Source organism: Xyrauchen texanus, chromosome 32 (assembly GCF_025860055.1).
Source record: "Xyrauchen texanus isolate HMW12.3.18 chromosome 32, RBS_HiC_50CHRs, whole genome shotgun sequence".
In the NCBI taxonomy this organism is placed as follows: Eukaryota; Metazoa; Chordata; class Actinopteri; order Cypriniformes; family Catostomidae; genus Xyrauchen; species Xyrauchen texanus.
In genome coordinates, this window is record NC_068307.1 from 12,515,549 (window position 1) to 12,536,798 (window position 21,250).

At 35.4% G+C, this 21,250-nt stretch overlaps 1 protein-coding gene across 4 annotated transcripts; it reads left to right on the forward strand.

The window, feature by feature from the left end:
- The first annotated feature begins 104 nt into the window (after window positions 1-104).
- pfkfb2b (6-phosphofructo-2-kinase/fructose-2,6-biphosphatase 2b) lies at window positions 105-21,027 on the forward strand. Of its 4 annotated transcripts, none has more exons than XM_052100977.1 (17): window positions 105-230; window positions 1,720-1,871; window positions 4,552-4,677; window positions 5,029-5,125; window positions 8,053-8,119; window positions 8,280-8,354; window positions 8,464-8,520; window positions 9,027-9,151; window positions 9,457-9,664; window positions 9,789-9,935; window positions 11,495-11,599; window positions 11,715-11,844; window positions 11,964-12,026; window positions 12,116-12,180; window positions 14,350-14,544; window positions 17,840-17,862; window positions 19,515-21,027. In XM_052100977.1, exons 2-17 carry the CDS (start codon window positions 1,784-1,786, stop codon window positions 19,582-19,584), a joined length of 1,641 nt encoding a protein of 546 aa, XP_051956937.1. In that variant the 5' UTR covers window positions 105-230; window positions 1,720-1,783; the 3' UTR covers window positions 19,585-21,027. The 4 variants fall into 4 exon arrangements, with proteins under 4 accessions (XP_051956937.1, XP_051956939.1, XP_051956938.1 ...); XM_052100979.1 differs by having other exon boundaries at window positions 14,350-14,424; XM_052100978.1 differs by lacking the exon at window positions 17,840-17,862.
- Window positions 21,028-21,250: the final 223 nt, after the last annotated feature.

A 21,250-nucleotide genomic window follows, 5' to 3' on the forward strand; every position in this document is an offset into this window, starting at 1 on the left:
GATGGGCAAGCTGTCATTTTACAGCTGGTATTACGGTAAGTAAACAGTGACGTACTGACACACCTTCACTCGCGCGCTTGGTGCTGGTTGCCTTGGAAGGTCATCGAGTGCAAAACCGGCTGAGGCAACAACACTGCGCAAAGACAATGAACCGGTGTCCGGCCGGTCTACCGGAGAATACAGATTTTAAAACGGACCACTGAAGTCGAATGGAAAACGATAACGAAACTGTAAGATAATGCGTTTTCATTATAAGTATCTCTTTGTAGCCGGTACGTTTTATTGAATTTAAGAGCATTATTGTCATTCAGAGTAAAAAAAAAAGGCAAGTTGCAATGCACGTGCAATTGGCCAGAAATAACCGAAGTCGTTGTCAACCCATGATTACCCCTTTATTTATCATGACGTGGTATGACCTTAACATTATTATTAGCAGATTACATAAAGAACAGTGAGCAGTGCATTAAAGAAATACAGGGGGGGTTATAAAGAAAACTATATAGATAATTCTCGAATAATATTATATATGAAATGCTCAATATGAAAGAAAAACTATGTCACAATACCTTAGAGATATGTTATTCTTGTCATTATTTATGTGTTCAACTAAACTCGGCATGATATTTCTGACACCATCGGTACACCGGACGGGTCTGTTTACGCGACGCGCCGCAAGGCTTGAGGCTGTCTCGAACGTGACGTGCAGAAAGGACGGACCAATCACCTGTGAGCTCGAGGAGATTTTAGAAACGCTTAAATTGGTGATTAAATCGTTTCATGCTTTAATTTAAACTGAAATACGCTGGTGTAAACATTTACGTATTATATAATTGTTATTGAAATTTTATTGTAGCTAAAACTGCGGAACCGTGGTTAAAAAAAGAAGATAAATAGGTAACTAAAATTAGAGGACCAGATACCCAAAACATCACGAACTGGCTTTAATGTAACAACAGTCGGAAGTTATTTAAATATGTAATGAATAAAATTCATGGCAGGAACATTTATACGTATGGTATTGGTAAATTCAATCGTTTTAGTTCTGACGGACGGGATTATAAATTGGCTGGAGAAGCTCTGCAACGCTCGCGTTCGGTGTAGACAGGGTCCTGTTCTCTGTTATGACGTAGCAACATATTTTGGGCTTCATCTTCTCTGTTCTAACGAAGCATGTGGCATCATTTTATGGTCATCTTCTTAGGGCTATGATGTAGCATCATTGTTACTGCACTACAAATGGTTGTGAAAACAACAATGTTGCAAACCTGCAGAATAACCTGCACTGTCAATCCTCCTTATAGAGGATTGTGCGCTCTCGCTCTCTCTCTCTCTCTCTCTCTCTCTCTCTCTCTCTCTCTCTCTCTCTCTCTCAATTTTCAGTTTCAATTTAAAAGTACTTTATTGGCATGACTGTGTTTACATACAATATTGCCAAAGCATTAATACACAAAACAGATAATGACAAGACAAATGATAAGATAGAATTAAAATAAGGTGCCAGGTATTGAATAAAATAAAATAAAAACTATAATAACAATATACACTATACAATATAAAATACATTTTACATCTACGTTCGTACGAAAAAATTCAACATCTACGTTCAAAGTGAGCAGTGCAATATGCAATGAATCCTAAAATTATTACACATCTCTCTCTCTCTCTCTCTCTCTCTCTCTCTCTCTCTCTCTCTCTCTCTCTCTCTCTCATTCTTTGCAGATGGACCATGTTTTCACACCATACTAAGAAGTGTATATGAGTGATTAAGACTGTCAGATCCAGTATGTCTGCATGGCTGCAGCAGGACACTGGTCCGACCAGTTATGCTGATGCCAAGAAATCAGAGCCCAGAGGCAAAGTGAAGAAATGCTGTAAGTAAACACACACATTTTTTTCACATCACAATTTCTATTTCCATGGATCCAACATGTTGTAAGTATTGGCAAGACTAGGAAACCAGAAAAAACTGTGATGCAGTTTTGCCAAAAGCCCTTTGTATTATGATCCCAGGATTGTGTGTCTTTCCTCTTTCTCAGTACAATGATATACACTAGGGATGGGCGATACCACTTATTTTCTTTTCAATCCGATACCAAGTACTTTTAGGCCAGCATCGCCGATATTGTTACAATACCGATTCCTCTAATTCATATAATTCTTTGAATAAAATTATTAACTTAAATTATTACTTAAATGTTGTATATATTTATAGGTCTAAGCTATTATTAGGCTGCTTTTTTTACCTTTTAATTTTTTTTAAGTATAAGCAACATATAAAACTGCAAAATTAACCATAGATATTATTATATGGTTACTATTACTAAAACCAAGTTACCATATGGATACTACAGTAATGCTGTAGTAAAACCATGGTTAATTGTATCAAAACCTTGCTCACTGCCCCCAAAATAAAAAATTAAATAACACATGGTTACTACAGCTGTGGTTACTAGTACTACAGTAAATCCATGGGTAGTTTTCATAAGGGTATATTTTATTAACAAGGATTTAAGATCATTGTCATTGTTTTAACACCTGAATTTAAATAAACCTGTAAAAATGGTCACACAAGCCCATTATAGTACATGTCATGTCTAGATTTGTCATTACTTAGTGTGAATAACTCCAGATGCTGTTTTTCTGTCATTACCTCAGGAAAGCACTGCTCTCTCTTTGAACGAGCACTATGACTGAAAGGGTGAGCGCTGTCTGACTGCTGGTGTATTTTAGCATTTCTGCGCATCAAGATGAGCGGAAGAAAAAATAGTTCCGGTGCCATGCAACAATTCGCTCATATAATTATTCTTTTCCACTTCGAAGCTCATGAGATACATTAATATTACATTATCTAAATAATAATATAACTAGTTAAAAACAAACCTTCAGAATCAATATTTTAATGTGAGGATCGATATTGTGTAGTGAGCAGAATAGCATCTCAGAATTCTCAACATGTTGAACCTTGAGATTGATGGGCTACAACAGCAGAAGACCATGTTGGACTTCTGTCATCTAAGAACAGAAATCTGAGACTACAGTGGGCACAGGCTCATCAAAACTGGACAGTTGAAGACTGGCACACAGATCCTATGGTCAAAATGTGTTGCAGACAACATGTGCATCCCTTCATGGCCACAATTTACCCATCTTCTAATGGTTACTTCCTGATAGTGCACCATGTCACAAAGCAAAATTGTTCTCAAACTGTTCAATGAGTTCACTGTTCTTCAGTGGCCTTCCAAGTCACTGGATCTGAATCCAATAGAAATCCTTTGGGATGTGGTAGAACCGGAGATTTGCAGCATGAATGTACAGCTGACAAATCTGCAGAAATTGCAGATCATGTCAACATGGACCAGAATCTCAAAGGAATGTTTCCAACATCTTGTGGAATCCAGGCCAGGAAGAATGTAGGCTGTTTTGAGAGCAAAGGGAGGCCCTACCCACTAGTAGTATAGTGTTCCTAATAAAGTGCTCAGTGAGTGTAGATTCTGACTCATAGATTTTACTGTGTGTGTAATCATAACCTTAGTGGCCTGATTTGGTGTCATTGAGACTGCTGAACTGAAGTTCACTGAGAGGTCTTTATGCAAAATGAACCTGCTGAGCCTCCCTTTATTGAGATATTCATTGTTTTTATGCCAGTTTCAAATTGCAGAACACAGTAAAGGCAGGTTTGTTTTACTCGTTTTGGATTATTAAACGCTTAACAGTTCTCACCAAAATGAATTCAATATGAACACTTTGATTATAGCAACAAAAAAATCCTCTTCAGTCCTCAAATCGAGGCAGTAGACTATTAATAAATGGCTGAGAACACACCCCATCTTGATTGCTTACCTTAGGCAATGTTTTTTTTATGCTAATATTTTTCAAATTACAGAGCCGTGTGAATTGCCTGGGATCTCATTTGCATGCAACATTATTTTGATCCCCCCACCCCTCCCAGCTCATGCAGCATAAATGTAATTTCAGTGTCATATTTTAAGAAAAGCCTACCTAGATCATGGTGGAATTCCTGAAAATACAAACATTACTGTTAAGATTTGTAAATGGTCGAGACAGACATTAAAAGTTGTATTTAAATAAGAGTAGAGTCAGTGTTGCATATACAGAAGACTGCTTGATGCAAGGTACCTACAGTCACAATGATACAAAACTATGCAATATCTCATACAGACTCCATCACACTAAATCATACATAAAAGAGCCTACAGGGCATCACATAATGTAAAAGACAGCAAGGACCACATACAGCTGTCAACACAAAAGCATAGCCTACATGTGCATAAATGCGTATATACAGTAAAATGTTTATGACAGTATAAACCATAGGACCTGAGATAACCTTTCCCACTCTTACATTACTGTGTCTGACAAGTATCAGTGCTGTATGTTTGTGTAATTTTTGATACAGATTAGTTTCCTTTATGCCGTTTTTTTTTTTGTATTTGTGTATTACAACTGTAAGGGGTTGGTTTAAACCTTTAATAACTTTCACCAGCTTGTGGTGTTTCTTTGCTTTTCATGTTGTTGTCTGTTTGACCTCAGCTTGGGCGTCCTACATGACCAACTCGCCCACTGTGATCGTTATGATTGGCCTCCCTGCCAGAGGCAAGACGTATATGTCTAAGAAACTCACACGCTACCTCAATTGGATAGGAGTTCCCACCAAGGGTAAGTGGAGGTGTATAGACAGTTGCAAAATATCATATGACACTCTCTATAAATATCACCTGTTTCCAATTGTAGAGGCGTTATGTAGCTCTCAGCTGATTAGTTTGTCATCATGAGCTTGCATTATTTGAATGTGGAAGCAAGCAACAAAAACTCTGTGTTGTGCACCATGACCAACAAAACAAGTATTTTAATCCCCAAAATTGAGGCCAGAGGTTCCTTAACCACTAGGAATTTAACTATAACAATTTATGCATTCAGAATGATGTCGCCATGATGCACCATAGTACTGATGTAATAAAACCAATATGGAGATTCACCATAATATCTTGGTTTATGTTTATCATGCAGTGTTCAACCTGGGTGTGTACCGGAGGGAGGCAGTTAAAGCATACAAGTCTTATGACTTCTTCAGACATGACAATGAGGAAGCCATGAAGATAAGAAAGTAGGATTATACTTTTATATTTATAGTTATTAATGTTTTCAACCATGTGCATGTGTTGTGTTGTGTCAGTTGTATCTCTCTTTTTTCAAGATGAAGTCATAATTTCAGCACAAACTGCTTGAAGGACTGTTTTCTGAACACTCCCTGTCTTCCATTGATTGGAAAAACAGATAGCCCTGCCCCAAACTCACACCTTTGGTTAAGCTTATGTTGGGATGGTTAGGATGCTCAAACAAACAAACAATGTTTTGGTGCCATTGAGCCACAGGGTTTAGCTACACCTTTTAGGGAAATTCATCTATAAAGGCTCAGTCACATTTACCCTTGCACAGTGAAATTCCGCAGGCAAAATGCAGACGTTTTAATGGGAAACCGAATGATCGTGAATCTTGCATGATGAACATCTGGTGGCTAAGAACTTCCCCTCAAGGATTTCGCATGGAGTTCAAGTTTGGTGAACTTTGACAGGCGAATTCGCCGTGTTGACCAAAAGTAAGTTGCTTGGTTTGGCAGTGAACTCCATAGTGGATATGGATGGATATTTCCATCCAATTTGGATGGATGCTTTGGATATTCTAGACATCGTTATTTCAGGATGACCAGAGCAACATTTCAGATGTGATGATTAGTCCTCTGGTTAGTCCAGTTATTAATGAATTATTCAGTGACATGACTATTTTGATGCACATCTTGTATAAAAATTATCCACCTCAAGTGATCGTTTAAGTGCATTTTGGAGAATTTATTAACATCTTGGTGTTTCCATCCAGCAGTTTCTATGCGATATTCCAAAATGTGCTTAAAATATGTGGATGGAAACCCAGCTACCGAATATTCACAATGGACATGGGCATCATTTTAGCAGTGAGTTTCTTTTTAATTTCACTCTCTCGGAGTATAAAGTGCAGCATTAAAAATAGGCTGCTTGACAGTTAGCTTTTTGCTGTTTTCAAACGCACTCAACGTCCACCCATGCCTTCTTCACCTGTGGAATTTCACTGTGCAAAGGTAATATTTGCCTAAAATGGCTTTCTCATAGTTGTTGCTGCATATTAAGTTGGAATAGGAGAAAGTATTTTAACCAAAAAATTACAAACATCACCTTTAAATATGTTTTTTTTGCCTTAATCTGTTTTCAGATTTAGCTTATAGTCAATTCCATGTCATTTCTGAGTGGTATTTTTGATCCTGTTAATTCTGGAAAGATGTCACTGTATAGGTGCACTCAGTAATGTTTTCCTCACTAAAAAAGTTTAACTCCTAAAGAAATTAATATTATTTTTGAAGAAAATGTATAAAATCATGACAAGATGAAGACTCATGTCAGTGCAGTCATATTAGTCTTGTAGTTTTATTCTACATGTAGAGGGTCCTCTTATGGGGGCTGCCATGTTAGAATTACATGACCAGTTACCATGACCAGATACTACTCGCTTAATCTAAGTAAATGCCCCATTATTGAACATTTTCACTCATTAATTAAAGGAATCATAGCTGACTCTGAATAGTGAATTTCTACAAAGCATTGCAATCGGTAACTGAAAACAATTATGTTTGAATGATGCTGCATCCAAAATGACATATACAAAAGATTACTAAGTGCACCTTAAAACTCTACCTGAAATAGTGTTTTTCATATAGCATCAATGTCTGTTTAAACTTTGGTTTATGTTCTTCGATTATGGAGCCCCCTAGAGGACAAGGCAGGATTTACATTTTTTTATGAAATAGTTTTGCGTGTCCACACAATAAGTTTTCCGTCCCCTCGCAATAGTTTTGTGTTTCCTTGCAATACATTTACCATGGTTTTACTACAGTAACCATATTTTAACCATGATATTTGTAGTGAAACCATAGTAATAATACAGGAAAGTGAAAACGAAAGAAAAAAATCTGAATTTTGTGGTTGTGGTTACTATACAAATGCCATAGTTTAACTATGGATTTACTATAGTGATATTGTAACCATAGTTTTTGGCAGAAAACATTTTTCTATAGTAATATTGTAGTAACCATGACTGTTATAGGCTAACCATGTTTTGTTTTTTGTCAGAAACCATGGTTTTACTATTGTAATATTGTATTAACTATGAAAAAGTAAGTTAACCATGTTTTTTGGGGGGAGGGTGGTTCTGGCATAAACCAAACAGTATACTGTATCCATATAGTAACCATGGTTTTACTATATATTACCATGGTAATTATTGTGGTTACTTTGGTTTTATTACAAATACCATGGTATTTATAGTAAAATTGTAATAACCACACAATTATGGTTTTTATTACCATAATTTTCATTTTCCTGTATTATTACTATTGTTATACTTGGAAAATCAAGGTTAAAATAATGTTACTGTAGTAAAACCATGTTACATTTATTGTGAGGGTATGCAAAACTATTTCAGAAGAAAAAAAATCCTGCCCTGTTCTCTAAGTAGTTCACTCCATACTTTCTATTAACTCTCAAGTTTGAGCATTTTTTTTCTTCAAAATTTTGTTCTTAAAAATAAAATACTTCTTTTTTTTTTTTTTATGGATTATCATGCCAATTCCAAAGAAATTCATTACCCAGCTTTGTTTAGCCTTGTTTGTTCTGAACAATGCCTGCTGCAAGGTCTATTCCAAACAAATTTTTAAAGTGTTAGTAGTGATGACTAAGATGTCTGCAAAAAGGTGCTGCAAAAAGGTTCATGTCAATTTAAGTTGTTTTCCACAAGGAGAAAAACTATGCAATAAACCAAGATATAGCTTGCATTAGTGTAATGTACCGTAATGGCAGAGAGCGCTGGCAGAAGGGCTAAAAGATTGTCAACCCATTTCCTGGAAGGTTAATAGAGTTTTGACAGTTCCTGTTCTTCCTGAGAACCTATTTTATTTTTATTCACATTTTTAAGAAATTATAATAGCTTTGTTTTTGTCCACAACAGACAGTGTGCCTTGGTTGCCCTGCAGGATGTGAAGACCTACCTGAATGAGGATGGGGGACAAATAGCTGTAAGGCTTTACCTTTTCCTCTGTTCACCTCAACAGTGTACTTTACTACACAACTTTACTTTATAATTAAATTACATTGGTTCAGAGTGTTGCAGATCATTGACTAGTTTCATTTTATTGATTAATGGATGTGGCATCAATCTTTTTTTATTCTTTTGAGGTATTTGATGCCACAAACACAACTAGGGAGAGGCGAGATCTCATTTTGAACTTTGTGAATGAGAATGCGTACAAGGTATTGAAGCCACATAAAGGTATTACACTTCCATGAGATGTGTTATCTTATTAGGGAAGGAATGTGGTTGTCAACATTTTCTTATTTATTTGTATGTTAACCTTTGCAGGTGTTTTTTGTGGAGTCGGTTTGTGATGACCCAGATGTTATTGCTGCCAACATCCTGGTATGTTGTAATGTTTAGTTAGCCTGATGGCATAATGAAGTCTTTTCAGGTAATGAACCCGAGAAACCGTAAGTGCTTTTCCACCAATGGGCCAAACGCTGCTGAGCATGCAGAGTAATGGTTCCAGTAGCATTTCCACTTAATTACTGTTCAGTTACAAACCATTCCCGGCCCGGAATTCTCAGCACTTTAGCTGACCCTACTCAGAACAGTGAACTGTGCTGGTGGAACAGCTTTAGTGACGTGGTGACTCACGATTGGACATTTGCTCAGTCACTTCATTCTAATCTTGATTTCGCAACACCACAATGGAAAAATAAGCCGTAACCTTCTCAAAGAGCCCAGGTCGGTACGGAACAGCACAGTTTTTCTATGAGAAACATTCGCCCTGATGCTAGAAAAGCACCTTACATTTTTACATAAGAGTTTTGTTGAAAGATATCTAGCTAATAATATTCACAACTGTTTCAAATGTTTTCCCTTGTGTGCCTTTTGTATGCCCCCAGGAAGTCAAGGTTTCTAGTCCAGATTATCCAGAGAGACATAGAGAGAGGGTTATGGCTGATTTCTTGAAACGCATTGAATGTTATAAGGTCACTTATCAACCACTAGACCCTGATGAATATGACAAGTAAGAAAGTCATCCAGTAACAATGTCATTGTTTAGATAATCGTAACAATACTGGGATTAGATGATGTTCCTGAATAATGTGTGTACATTTATTGCTCTAGTTTAAAATGTCTATCAAGTTTCACTTTAAATTTGTGGATCATATATCACTAATAATATTGCTGAACTGATCTATTTGGGGTAAACAAAAACTGTACACTTACTCTTCTGTTCTATCCTTATGGAAATTGGATTAACTGCTTCTGCTTCTCATTTGTAAGAAAACAAAAGCATCTGTGTAATTGAGTTGTCACTTTTTCTTCTAGAGATCTGTCATTCATCAAGGTGATGAATGTGGGCCGTCGGTTCATGGTAAACCGTGTTCAGGACTACATTCAGAGCAAGATCGTCTACTACCTCATGAACATCCACGTACACTCACACTCCATCTACCTGTGCAGGCACGGAGAGAGTGAGCACAATATCCAAGGCCAGATTGGAGGGGATTCGCAACTGTCTTCCCGAGGGAGACAGGTCTGCACTCATTCAGTTCTACCTTTATAGATTTTGATTACACAATAGATATTACAGACAGATTACTCCTTGCCAGAAGAGGAAATAAAGAGAATGACTTCCTCTCTTTTTTTTTGGGCTGTAGTTTTCAAGTGCACTGCAGGGTTTTATTGAAGAGCACAAGCTGTCAGATTTGAAGGTTTGGACCAGCCAGTTGAGGAGAACTATCCAGACAGCTGAAGAGCTGGGAGTCCCCTACGAACAGTGGAAAATCCTCAATGAAATAGATGCTGTTAGTATGGCCAAATCACAGCTTACTATTTGTTGTTTGTAATTATATGAGTGATTTAAAGGTGCACTCAGTACCGACACCTAGGGACATGGATGCAGCATGCCATTGTAGAAATTCACTAGGTTAATGGTTAATTTAATCCATCAGTGAAAGTGTCCAAAAATCAGGGCGATTACTGAGAGTAAGCAGATAGTGTAGTGATCCTAACATGGCATCCCCCATTAAGGGGACCCTCTCCACACTGTAAAAAATTTCCGTAATTATAATAGTAAAATAATGTTTAAAAAAAAACTTAATTGGTTAACCGGTAGTTACCTTAGCCTCGTGCGACTATGTGTCCACATGTGTGGATGTTGCATTTTGGCTTCGCAATACAGTATGCAACGCGTAATTTAAATTCATTTAAACTGACTGAATACAGTTAACAGCACTCAAGACGGTCATTTAAGGGTTAAACTTCTGACACACAGAGTCACGTGACACAACAACTTGACAGCGATTTCCGTTTAGCGCTTCTACAGGCGCAGAGCCAACTAACGTGCCTTTGGTAAGAAACCTCTTTATGTTTTTCATTGAAACCTGTCTGGGTGTAAAGAGTATCGTCTCTAGTTTCGTTTGATATGCTGCTTTAAAAAAATCATTAATTTGTCAAGCGTCAGTGTACTGATAATCATGATGTCCACGTAGGATTTTGGGACGTTATTCCCTTAAAAGTTGAAAAAACATGTTAGTTATTTTGAATAACTTTCAACATTAACACATCTGTGGGTCATTAAGCTTCATTTTAAAATACATTTAGTTGTTTTTTGTTTTGTTTTTTTATCTCTGTACAATACAGTTCTATTCATTAACATTAGTAAATGCATTCCAATATTCACTGTGCATTTTTACATTAAGAATCAATGGGTTCCTCCAAATTTAACGGTAAAATAATAAAAGAATATATATATATATATATATATATATATATATATATATATATATATATACATATGTATATATATATAGAGAGAGAGAGAGAGATATTTTAGTGCCACATGTGTTACCCTTATGGTGTTTTGTGTGAGACACCATCTCTACATGTGTATTATTATTATTATTGCTTCAGGAAGGGCCACTCTTGAGGAAATTTAAGTAATAATCTGGCCTTTTGTAGTTACTGTGACTAACAATACATTTTAAAGTGAAAAGCAGACTTTTATAGGTCCTGACGGTTAGTATATTATGTTTATATAATTCAGTATATTACCGTATTTTACCGTAAATTAAACAGATTTTTTTTACAGTGTAAAACATATTTTATAAGGTTAATGATATGAGAGTCTTCCTTTCATGTTAGTGGTCATGATTTTATACATATGTTTTAAAATGACCATTCATGTCTCTAGGAGTAATTTTTTGAATAAGGAATAAATTACTGAGTCACCTTTAAGGGTGTTTGTAATCAATAGTAGATTACATAATTATACATTTATCATTATTTAAACAGTTATTCATTTTTAATGTACTACATCATCAAAAAATCAGTATTCAGAGGAATTTGTTGTTTATTACTTTAGGGTGTATGTGAGGAGATGACCTATGAAATGATCCAGAACACATTCCCAGAAGAGTTTGCTTTACGGGATCAGGACAAATATCACTACAGATATCCTGGAGGAGAGGTACATCTATGTCATAACCCTCTAGTTTTGTTGGCGTTTGTTGTTACCTGGGATCTTGTGGGTAGTCTACCTATTTCAAATGGCGTTATGCCCTCTTTTTTCTACTTTTTCAAAGTCATATCAGGACCTGGTTCAGCGATTGGAGCCTGTGATTATGGAACTCGAGAGACAGGGCAATGTACTAGTCATCTGCCATCAGGCAGTTATGCGCTGCCTACTAGCCTATTTCTTGGACAAGAGTGCAGGCAAGAGTGCACTTTCACTTTAGTTTACTAAAATGCTGAAAATGCACATACACTCTTGCTTTGAAACTGTGTCTGGCATATGAGGTTTTGTAATCTTGCACTGTCTCTCTGTTTTATAGATGATCTTCCTTATTTGAAATGCCCCCTACATACTGTCATGAAACTCACTCCTGTTGCCTATGGTAGGTTTGAATTGTTTTAGCAGTGTAGTTGATTATCTAATGCATATGCTGTTCTGCTTACAATTACAAATGTTTAATGACTGTTTTAGGTTGCAAAGTGGAGATGTTTTACCTGAATGTGGACGCAGTGAACACACATCGTGATCGACCTCTTGTGAGTCCACATGTCTCTTTGGTGTTCTTTCTAAGTGTTTCAATTATTAATGGCGGATATTATATATTCATTTTCATGTAATTGGTGCCCACCTTTCTCTCTCAGAATGGGAGCGCATTGAAAGCTTCACAAGCGTGTTATTTCTTGCTGTACGGCTTTTGATTTCCTAAGAGTTTTAATTTGAACGAAATGTCATCATTGCATCACTGCACGTTTGCCATCTGTGCTGCCTGCTATGTTTTCAAAAAGGCCTATAACCCCTATTTATACAGGCTATATTATTTATAGTTTAATCAAACTGTCAGTCATAAGGTTTGATTAAACAAATACTTTTTTATTTTTCTGATTTTCTCATTCTCCTCATCAGAGTGAGCATCTGCCCTCCCTTCTTTCTGTTGTGGTTTACAATAATGTTATGCATTGTTATGCAAAATTATGCCATTACAATTTAGTGTGTTAATGTACTGTCGCCTGTGGTTGTACTGTAACTGTGAAAGATTGCGTTGTGAGTTTGGTGTATCCCTGTGTTGAACACGCCATTGTTATGATGTGTTTAAAGAATCCTTTTGCATTGAGTATACATTTCTCATGCCATATAAATGTTCTTCATCAATGATTTTCATGCTTTGATGCTTTTGATATTTTGTGACTTAAACATGGAGATTATTTTTCAAGTGTAATTTATACTAATGTTTTGTCTCTATGGATTATTGTTTATTGGCTTTGAGAATACTTACATCTAACATGTGTTTTGATTTGGTTCCACTTATTTAGGTGTTTTTAACTTCTATGTGCCTACATTAAAAAATAAGCATTTCATACAGTGTACTTATAGTGTAAAATATGTGTTTTTCTACGCTGCTACCCAGGTTTGGATACAAGTAGGAGTTAGGGGTAGTGTTCGGTTTAGGGGGTAGGTTTAGGGGTTTTACAGATATTATGGTAATACAATAAGATTGTATTTGTTAACATGAAATAACAATGAATAATACTATTACAGCACTTATTGTTGGTTAATGTTTTAATTGTTAATTTTAACATATACTAATATATTTTTACCATTAAAAGTTATATACGTTGTCATAAGTTAATGCATTATGAACTAACAATTTGCAATAATATATTTAGAAATTAACCAAGATTTTTAATAATGCAGTAAAAAATTACAATTCATTGTTAGTTCATGATACCTAATGTACTAATGTTAACAAATGCAGCCTTATTGTAGAGTCACCGAGGTAGTTACATGGAGGTACTTTAAATGCAATATTATGTATCAATACATATTTACACAATATATATATTTTATCAAATACTTTTTTTTTATGTTAGCATATAGTAGTCAAAGGGATAGTTCACCCATAAATGAAAATTCTCACATCATTTACTCACCCTCGTGCCATCGATGTGTATGACTTTCTTTCTTCTGCAGAGCACAAACGAAGATTTTTAGAGGAATATCTCTTTACGTCCATACAATACAAGTGAATGGTGGCCAGAACTTGGAATGTCAAAAAAGCATATGAAGGCAGCATAAAAGTAATTTATACGACCCCAGTGGTTAAATTCATATCTTCAGAAGTGACATGACCAGTGTGGGTGAGAAAGAGATCAATGTTGAAGAATTGAAGAATTTGCAGTTTTAGTGCATGTCGCCACCTACTAGTCGGGCTGGTCAAAATGTGGAGCTTAATAGTAAAAAGGACATAAATATAATTTTTTTTCTCACGCATATCTATCATTTTGCTTCTGAAGATATAGATTTATATAGATGGATTACTTTTATGCTGCCTTTATGTGCTTTTTGGAATAAAAAGTTCTGGCTACCATTCAGTTGCATTGAATGGACCAATTGTGCGGAGATATTCTTCTAAACATCTTCATTTATATTCTGCAGAAGAAAGAAATTTATACACACCTGGGATGGCATGAGGATGGGTATGATGAGACATTTTTCTGGGGGGGGAGAACTATCCCTTCAAAGACACCCAATGTGAGTCCCTTGAATTTTGTATTTTTTTTATCAAGTGAAGACTGAAGCTTATGTGACTCTAATGAGGAGTATATATTTGTTCTCTTGTGTGTTAAAGGTCTTTAAAGTTAAGGTATGTGTATAGGCAGGTTCCTTCTCTCTTTTTAACCCATCAAGTCTCTCCCATCTCAAACCAGGGGGTAGTCAGACGAGACTCCACCCCTCTGCTGCTGAGGCGGAATAGTTACACTCCCCTCTCAAGTCATGATCAGGTTAAACGACCCCGCCTCTACAGCGCTGGCAATTGGCCCTGGCTGCCCCTAACCCCTTCCCCTGCCACCCTGCACAACCCTGATTTGCCAGATGGAGCACTGCTGCTTCAGCAAAGCCAAGTTAGTGTCAGAATCTAACACGCTGTGTTTAAAGACAAACTAAAATTACTCTACTGACCCAATAATCTGTGATTTCCTGACACTAACCCACATCACCCTGGTGTTCTGGAATTGTCCATGAATGTGCCACCCAGTACTGCTGATTATGCTACTGGCATGAAATTATTCTTTTGGTTTTAAATTGGCAGTCTGCTTCATTCTGATCCTGTTTTTTTAACTCATGTGCATGTCCTTTGCTAACTTTTTATTCAGCCTGGGCTTCTGTTTTTATTATGCTGTCTTTGGACCTGTGAGCACATTACAAATTATACAATATTCATAACTTACCACCTAACAGCTCTAATTGTCAGGATGCTCCTTAGCTTTATGGCACAATGTGCCATATCTAATGTACAAATGCAATGTTTTTTCTTCTTGATTCTCCTTTTCACTCTATATTAATTAATTTTTTCTATGTTAATTAATTTCATGTCATGTGCTTAAAGACCCCATGAAATGGCTTAAGGAATGCAGCTTTATTTCCTATGTTGACATATTTCCTATTGAAATAGGAAGTTAGAGTGGGACTAATGTGAATGGCTAATTTTCTTTAGTTTACTAATCATTTTAAGGCGTGAAACATGATTTGTTATCTGCTGTTGTTATTCAGAAGTCGTATTATTGGGAGGGACGTTCTCATTCAAGAGAGTATTTTATGGGACAAAATGAGTGAATGCAAGATGAGTCATCGATATAGTTGCTCCGTTTTCCCAGGAGAAAAAGACTTTTACAATTTAATGTGTATATATGCTTAAACCTTTAAGCTCTGGAGGTGTTTTTTTAAAAATGTCCTGTTTCAACATGATATCAAAAATGAAAGGCATATAACTTGACAAAAAACAAAACCAAAAAAAAAAACATGGAGGGTGAAGTGTTTGGTATCATTGTAAAGAAAACTTTTCACATATTTAATGATATAGATTATGATAAATTGTGAAATTCTCAGCCTAAGTAACTGCTGAAAAATCACAAAACAAATTGAGACAAAATTATAGACAAATATCTCTTCATGTAAATAAGATGGCTCCAAAAAATGGCTTTTGTTTTATTCCCAATCATGTCAAATGTATCTGAGAAATATGTTGTGTTGATACAACAAACCAATCAAAAGTTATAGCATTACAAAAATGATTTATTATAGTGTTCATAAACGTGTCCAAAATCCTCACCAAACACATAAAGCATAATAATTGTACATAAGAAATAATTACATGTGCAAACACAACAATAATTAAAGATATGCATAGCATGAACACATGATTTTAGTAATAACACAGAATTAATCACAGAATGAGTGTCTTTTGACTCATTTACATGGTGCCATCTCCTATTGGCCATATGTAACATTGTTCTTTGTGTGGATTATCTAACGATCTATATTTCAGATTACTTTATGTGTGATCATTTGAAAGATAATAAGTAATGGTATGTGATATTTTAGGTTCCGGTTATTTTTCGTGAAGTTACAAGCGAAAAGGGGCAGTGGTGGCTCAGCGGTTAAGGCTCTGGGTTACTGATCAGAAGGTCGTGGGTTCAAGCCCCAACACCACCAAGACACCACTGTTGGGCCCTTGAGCAAGGCCCTTGAACCTATCTGCTCCAGGGGCGCCGTATCATGGCTGACCCTGCACTCTGACCCCAGCTTAGCTGGGATATGTGAAAAATAAATAATTTCACCATGTATATGCAGAAATGTATGTATAATGTGTGACAATTGGTCAAATTAAATTAAATTAAATTAAACGTGGCATGTAAGCAACACCAACATAATTGTCAAAGACATATACTTAGCTATTTCTCACTATGTTTTGTCTCTGACTAAAACAAATAGGCTGGTTGTATTCCACTGAAAGAGAGCTTTCCAACAACATATGACACATGGCAATGCGATCAGTTAGATTTTTTTACTGATTGCAATCGTATGCAGGGTTGGAAGGGTTACTTTTGAAATGTATTCCACTACAGATTACAGAATACATGCTGTAAAATATCATTTGTAATGTATTCCATTAGATTACTCAAGGCCAGTAATGTATCCTAAATACTTTGGATTACTTCTTCAGCACTGGTAGATTTTTTCACTTGATTTGACTATAAAAACTCTGCCAGCACAGTAAGACAAAATACACATGTTAAAAATACATTCTCTGAAAAACCTAAATATCTTATGCAGTGTTGTTTCTAAAACAAGATAAATCAAATTGATCTCATTTTAATGATTTTTAGATATTTGTACAGGAAAAGAATACAAAAATGATTATCAAGAATATGATTTTTGCCCTAATATCAAAGGTCTTACTAGAAAAAAATTAATTATGATCTAACGTGAATTTTCTTGATAAACAAATATGATCGTGTCTGGTAACGTGCATCATTTTAGTTTAGCGTATAGCTGACTATATACACAAGGTTTATTCTATTTCTTCTGCTTCAAACTTACTTCTGTGTCTGCTCGTATGAATGTCACACATCATAAGAAAGTGTTTCACAGCTGTTCAAATGCACATTGGATCGCATCATTTATATGTATAAATGTTTTCCATCTGAAAGGATTAAATATGAAATTAAACAAATGACAATAAAATGCAAAGTAATCTCTTCAGTAATCAAAATACTTTTTGAATGTAACCGTATTCTAATTACCAATTATTTAAATTGTAACTGTAATGGAATACAGTTACTTTTATTTTGTATTTTAAATACGTAATCCCGTTACATGTATTCCATTACTCTCCAACCCTGATCATATGTACAGTGCAACATATTTGATAAATTATCAAAGCGGAACTCTTCTGATTTGTCTGCATATTTCAAAGCACTTTTTCAGTTTTAGTCATAACTAATTTAGTAATAGCCTGCACACATTGGAAAGTAGAGCTTCTAAGCTTTCAAATGATACCTATTTTGTGTTGGTCAACACTTGTTATCAATATTTGAATGATTATCATTTTTTCTCGTGGGCCCACCGGACTTAAAGGGTTAAAGTAACTTTTGTGAACCTTTACACTAATCGAGAACACTAGCATATAGATGGCCTCAAAGCTAAAAGATATGGACCAAAAGCCACAAAACTTGATTTCATGGGGTTTTTAAAATGTGTTTATGGCTCAATGTTTTAGTAATCAGTATTGCTCTTAGCACACCAGTTTGTCTTTGTGTTTTATTTCTCATCTCCATATTTGTCTCTCCTCTATCTTCCTCCTTTTCGCTCTGTTGTTCCTGTCATCTCTGTCTCTCTCTCTCTCTGTCCTCACAGTCCCATATGGTAGGCAGTCATCTGTGAGTATTTTGTAATCCCATGGGCTTGAAAGCTCTCCTTTTTCACTTTTTACTCCATTATGTTGTTTGACCTCCCATATACACAGTCATCAGTTAACCCTTATAGTCTCTTCCTTGAATAAAATGTACTCTGCTACACTGAATGCATTTCAAGGAGTTGCTTTTTATGTGTGTGTGATGTTCTAAACCGCTTTCTGTTGTGGTTTGAAATGATACTGTATGTTAATAATGGTTTGTTATTTTTTTTCGCTTTTACTTTAACCTTCAGTTGTGCTAGCTAGACGATTCAATCAAGCTCATCACATCATACACATTATTTCTGTGTGTATGTAATGTCTTGTTGGTGATAAGTGGTTGAATGATCTAAACCTAAGCAAAAGGAGTTTTTTTTTTGTTTTGTGAGGAGGTTTAATTTTTTGGAAAACCTTTGTATTATTGTACTATCTTGTAAAAATATTTTATAAAATAATATTATACTCAAGTACACTGATCAAATATTTCAGTCAATTTTTAAGATGTAGGCAAATTGCCTTCCAGTTGAATTGAGTAATCTTTAAATAGTGTACACAATATGAACTCCGGGTTCAATACAAGTTAAGCTCAATTGACTGCTTTTAGGGCATAATGTTTATTACCACAAAAAAATATTTTGACTTGTCCGTCCTTTTCTTTAAAACAAGCAAAAATCAAGGTTACAGTGTAAGTGAACTTACAATGGAAGTGAATGGGGCAAAGTTTGTTAGGGTTTAAAGGCAGAAATGTGAAGCTTATATATTTTTAAAAGCCCTCACATCAATTTCTGTTAAAACTCAAGTAGTATTTTAGCTGTAAAGTTGTTTAAGTCCTACAGTAGTTACAGTACTTTTATGGGTGGTTGACATTGTTATCATGGCAACCAAGTTGTAAAATTTGCTATAACTACACAGAAAAGGTTAGAAAGCAATTTTATCATAATAAAATCATGTTAACACACATATTGTTTATATCTTGTGGCTATACTTTTGAAAAAGTGAGTATTTAAACATTTACGGATTGAACCCCATTCACTTCCATTGCAAGTGCCTCACTGTAAAAAAAGAAAGAAAATGGAGGTCAAAATATTTTTTTGTGGTAATCAGTGTTAAGCCACAAATGCCGTCAAATGAGTTTAACTTGGAATATTCCTGTGTTTAATTAACTTTAATGAGGAGTATGAACTTTTAAAACTTGGTAAACATAATTCATACATTTTAAACAATACAATTTGGGAAATGTCTGTCTCTTCTTCTGTGCTAGCAGCTTTACTACTCCTGTCACAGTGAGAAATTGATACTGTGATACTGAAGATATTATTGACTTTTGCATGACAGATTAGTTATATTCATCATTTATAAATTGCTTTGGATAAAATCATCTGCTAAATGACTAGAATGTAAATGTGAGAGTTATGAAATGTTAACAATTTTATATTTAGAATTATATAAATTTTTATACTGGGGGTTTCGGAGGTGGCTGAGACTTTGGCTTGGGGGTCCCTGGATCTGTATATAGGGCCTAAATACTTTCTGAAGGCAATGTGAATATTTGTTTATAACAAACTAGATACTTAGAGATACCAAAAATGTCCATATGTTGAAGGTTTAACTTATTTTTGTCTGTTTTTATTTTTTGAGGACTCCTTGTGTGAAGGAATCAACTTTGACAGCCCAGACGAAGTTAATGACTGTTTCCACTTCTGAGTGAGGGGGAATTGACATAATCCTGCATGACATGTACTTTCATATTCTCTCTTTCCACGCCCCCACCTCCAGCTGCTTTATCAGAGATTAGACTACTTTCCCATCAGCCCCCTGCATGAAAAGTCACCACAGAGACGGCTAAAAGGTATTCCATCCTTTTCCGACACCAACTTTTAAAAAAGAAACTTTTATAAAAATAACTTCACATTTTCTTGGTTATCTGAAGTGATTCCTTATTGAAGACTGGAAAAAGGAGATTCTCTCCATGAACTGACTGTGCTTTATTAGAATTTGGACAAGAGTTGTGCAGTCCTATTATATCTCAGAACCAGTAAATTGCTTGTGCACATAGCAGCTTGAAAAGAATGCAAGTATGGTTTTAGGGAAAAAAAAACAAAAAAAACAAGATGGCCTTGAACAAGATTATAAATGTTTTTATTTTTACTATTTATTTTATGAATGATACTCCTATATGGAATATGGTACAAAATGAAAACTAGCCATGTAATATTTTTGAAGAAATGTATTAATGTGCAGCATCATAACAAAGGTGCAAAAGAGATGAGATATAAATGGAGTATATTTTACTGATCTGGTAATTGATGCTGAAAATGCTGGCAAATGTTGCTTTATATTGAGGTTTTGAATGTAATCTGTTTTGATGTCTTTGTTTACCATAATCCATTATGGAAGGTGCTTTGTATGAAACATATTGCATGCCCAACTGGAGAATTCAGAATCTTTGAGGAGAAACCTTGAATTTTGATGTATGGGTATTAAGTACGGGTTTGTAACTGGAGCTGGAATTGCTAGTTTAATGACAAGTTACTGTATGCCTATATTTTCATGTGAGGGGCTGCACTGTTCAGATGCAATTCGGATATATGTGGCAGTTTATTTCCTGGACAAAAAATAAGCCTAATCTTTGACCTCTCAATGGGAAATCACCACTAACAACCATCAACAGCATATCACTGATTAATGAATTATCAATGTCCAGGATTTCATTACACAGTGTTTCTTATGATTTAAATTCTGTACATATGATGCAGATGTTACTTTGTCTTAGGTAAACTCCTTCTGCACTTAATTGCCAATGTATCCGAGTATGTTCAATCCCGCTGCATAAAATGAATGCTGATCACCGCATCCAAGGTGCAATTGAGATAAACAAGCATGCATTGCCCTTGTGTAGTGACTGTAGTGTACTGAATCTTTGGCACAGTATATATATTGCACATCAAATGTAAATTTTAACTGTTATATATTATGAATGCTTTTGCAATGGCAATACCACACAGAATGTAAAATACATGATTGATTGATTTTCAGCCCTTGGAAAGTTCCCTGTAACATTTTGCAATGATATTGGTTTGATATTGGTATTTGCTCAGATTACATACAATAATTAAACTTCTAATTCTGCACTGTCATGCTTCTATATATTTTTAATGGTTGCTGTAACAGTGGCCACCAGATGGCGCAAAAGGACCGTTTAAAACGGATGCCAATAGCAACACCAATGGATAGGTTTTGTCATGTGATTGTTTCATTGTATTTATTTATTTACCACAGCATTTTAGATGTAATCAAGAACCACAAAGGAAATGTTCATCCAGAAGCCATGTTCTTATAATTAATACTATCATTTATTTTTTGTAGACAATAGT

Coding starts and splice junctions, on each gene's coding strand:
- pfkfb2b (XM_052100977.1), top strand. CDS start 1,784: ATGTCTGCATGGCTGCAGCAGGACACTGGTCCGACCAGTTATGCTGAT. Junction 5,126..8,052: donor GAAGCCATGAAGATAAGAAA/GTAGGATTATAC, acceptor TGTCCACAACAG/ACAGTGTGCCTTGGTTGCCC. Junction 11,600..11,714: donor ACAGATATCCTGGAGGAGAG/GTACATCTATGT, acceptor ACTTTTTCAAAG/TCATATCAGGACCTGGTTCA.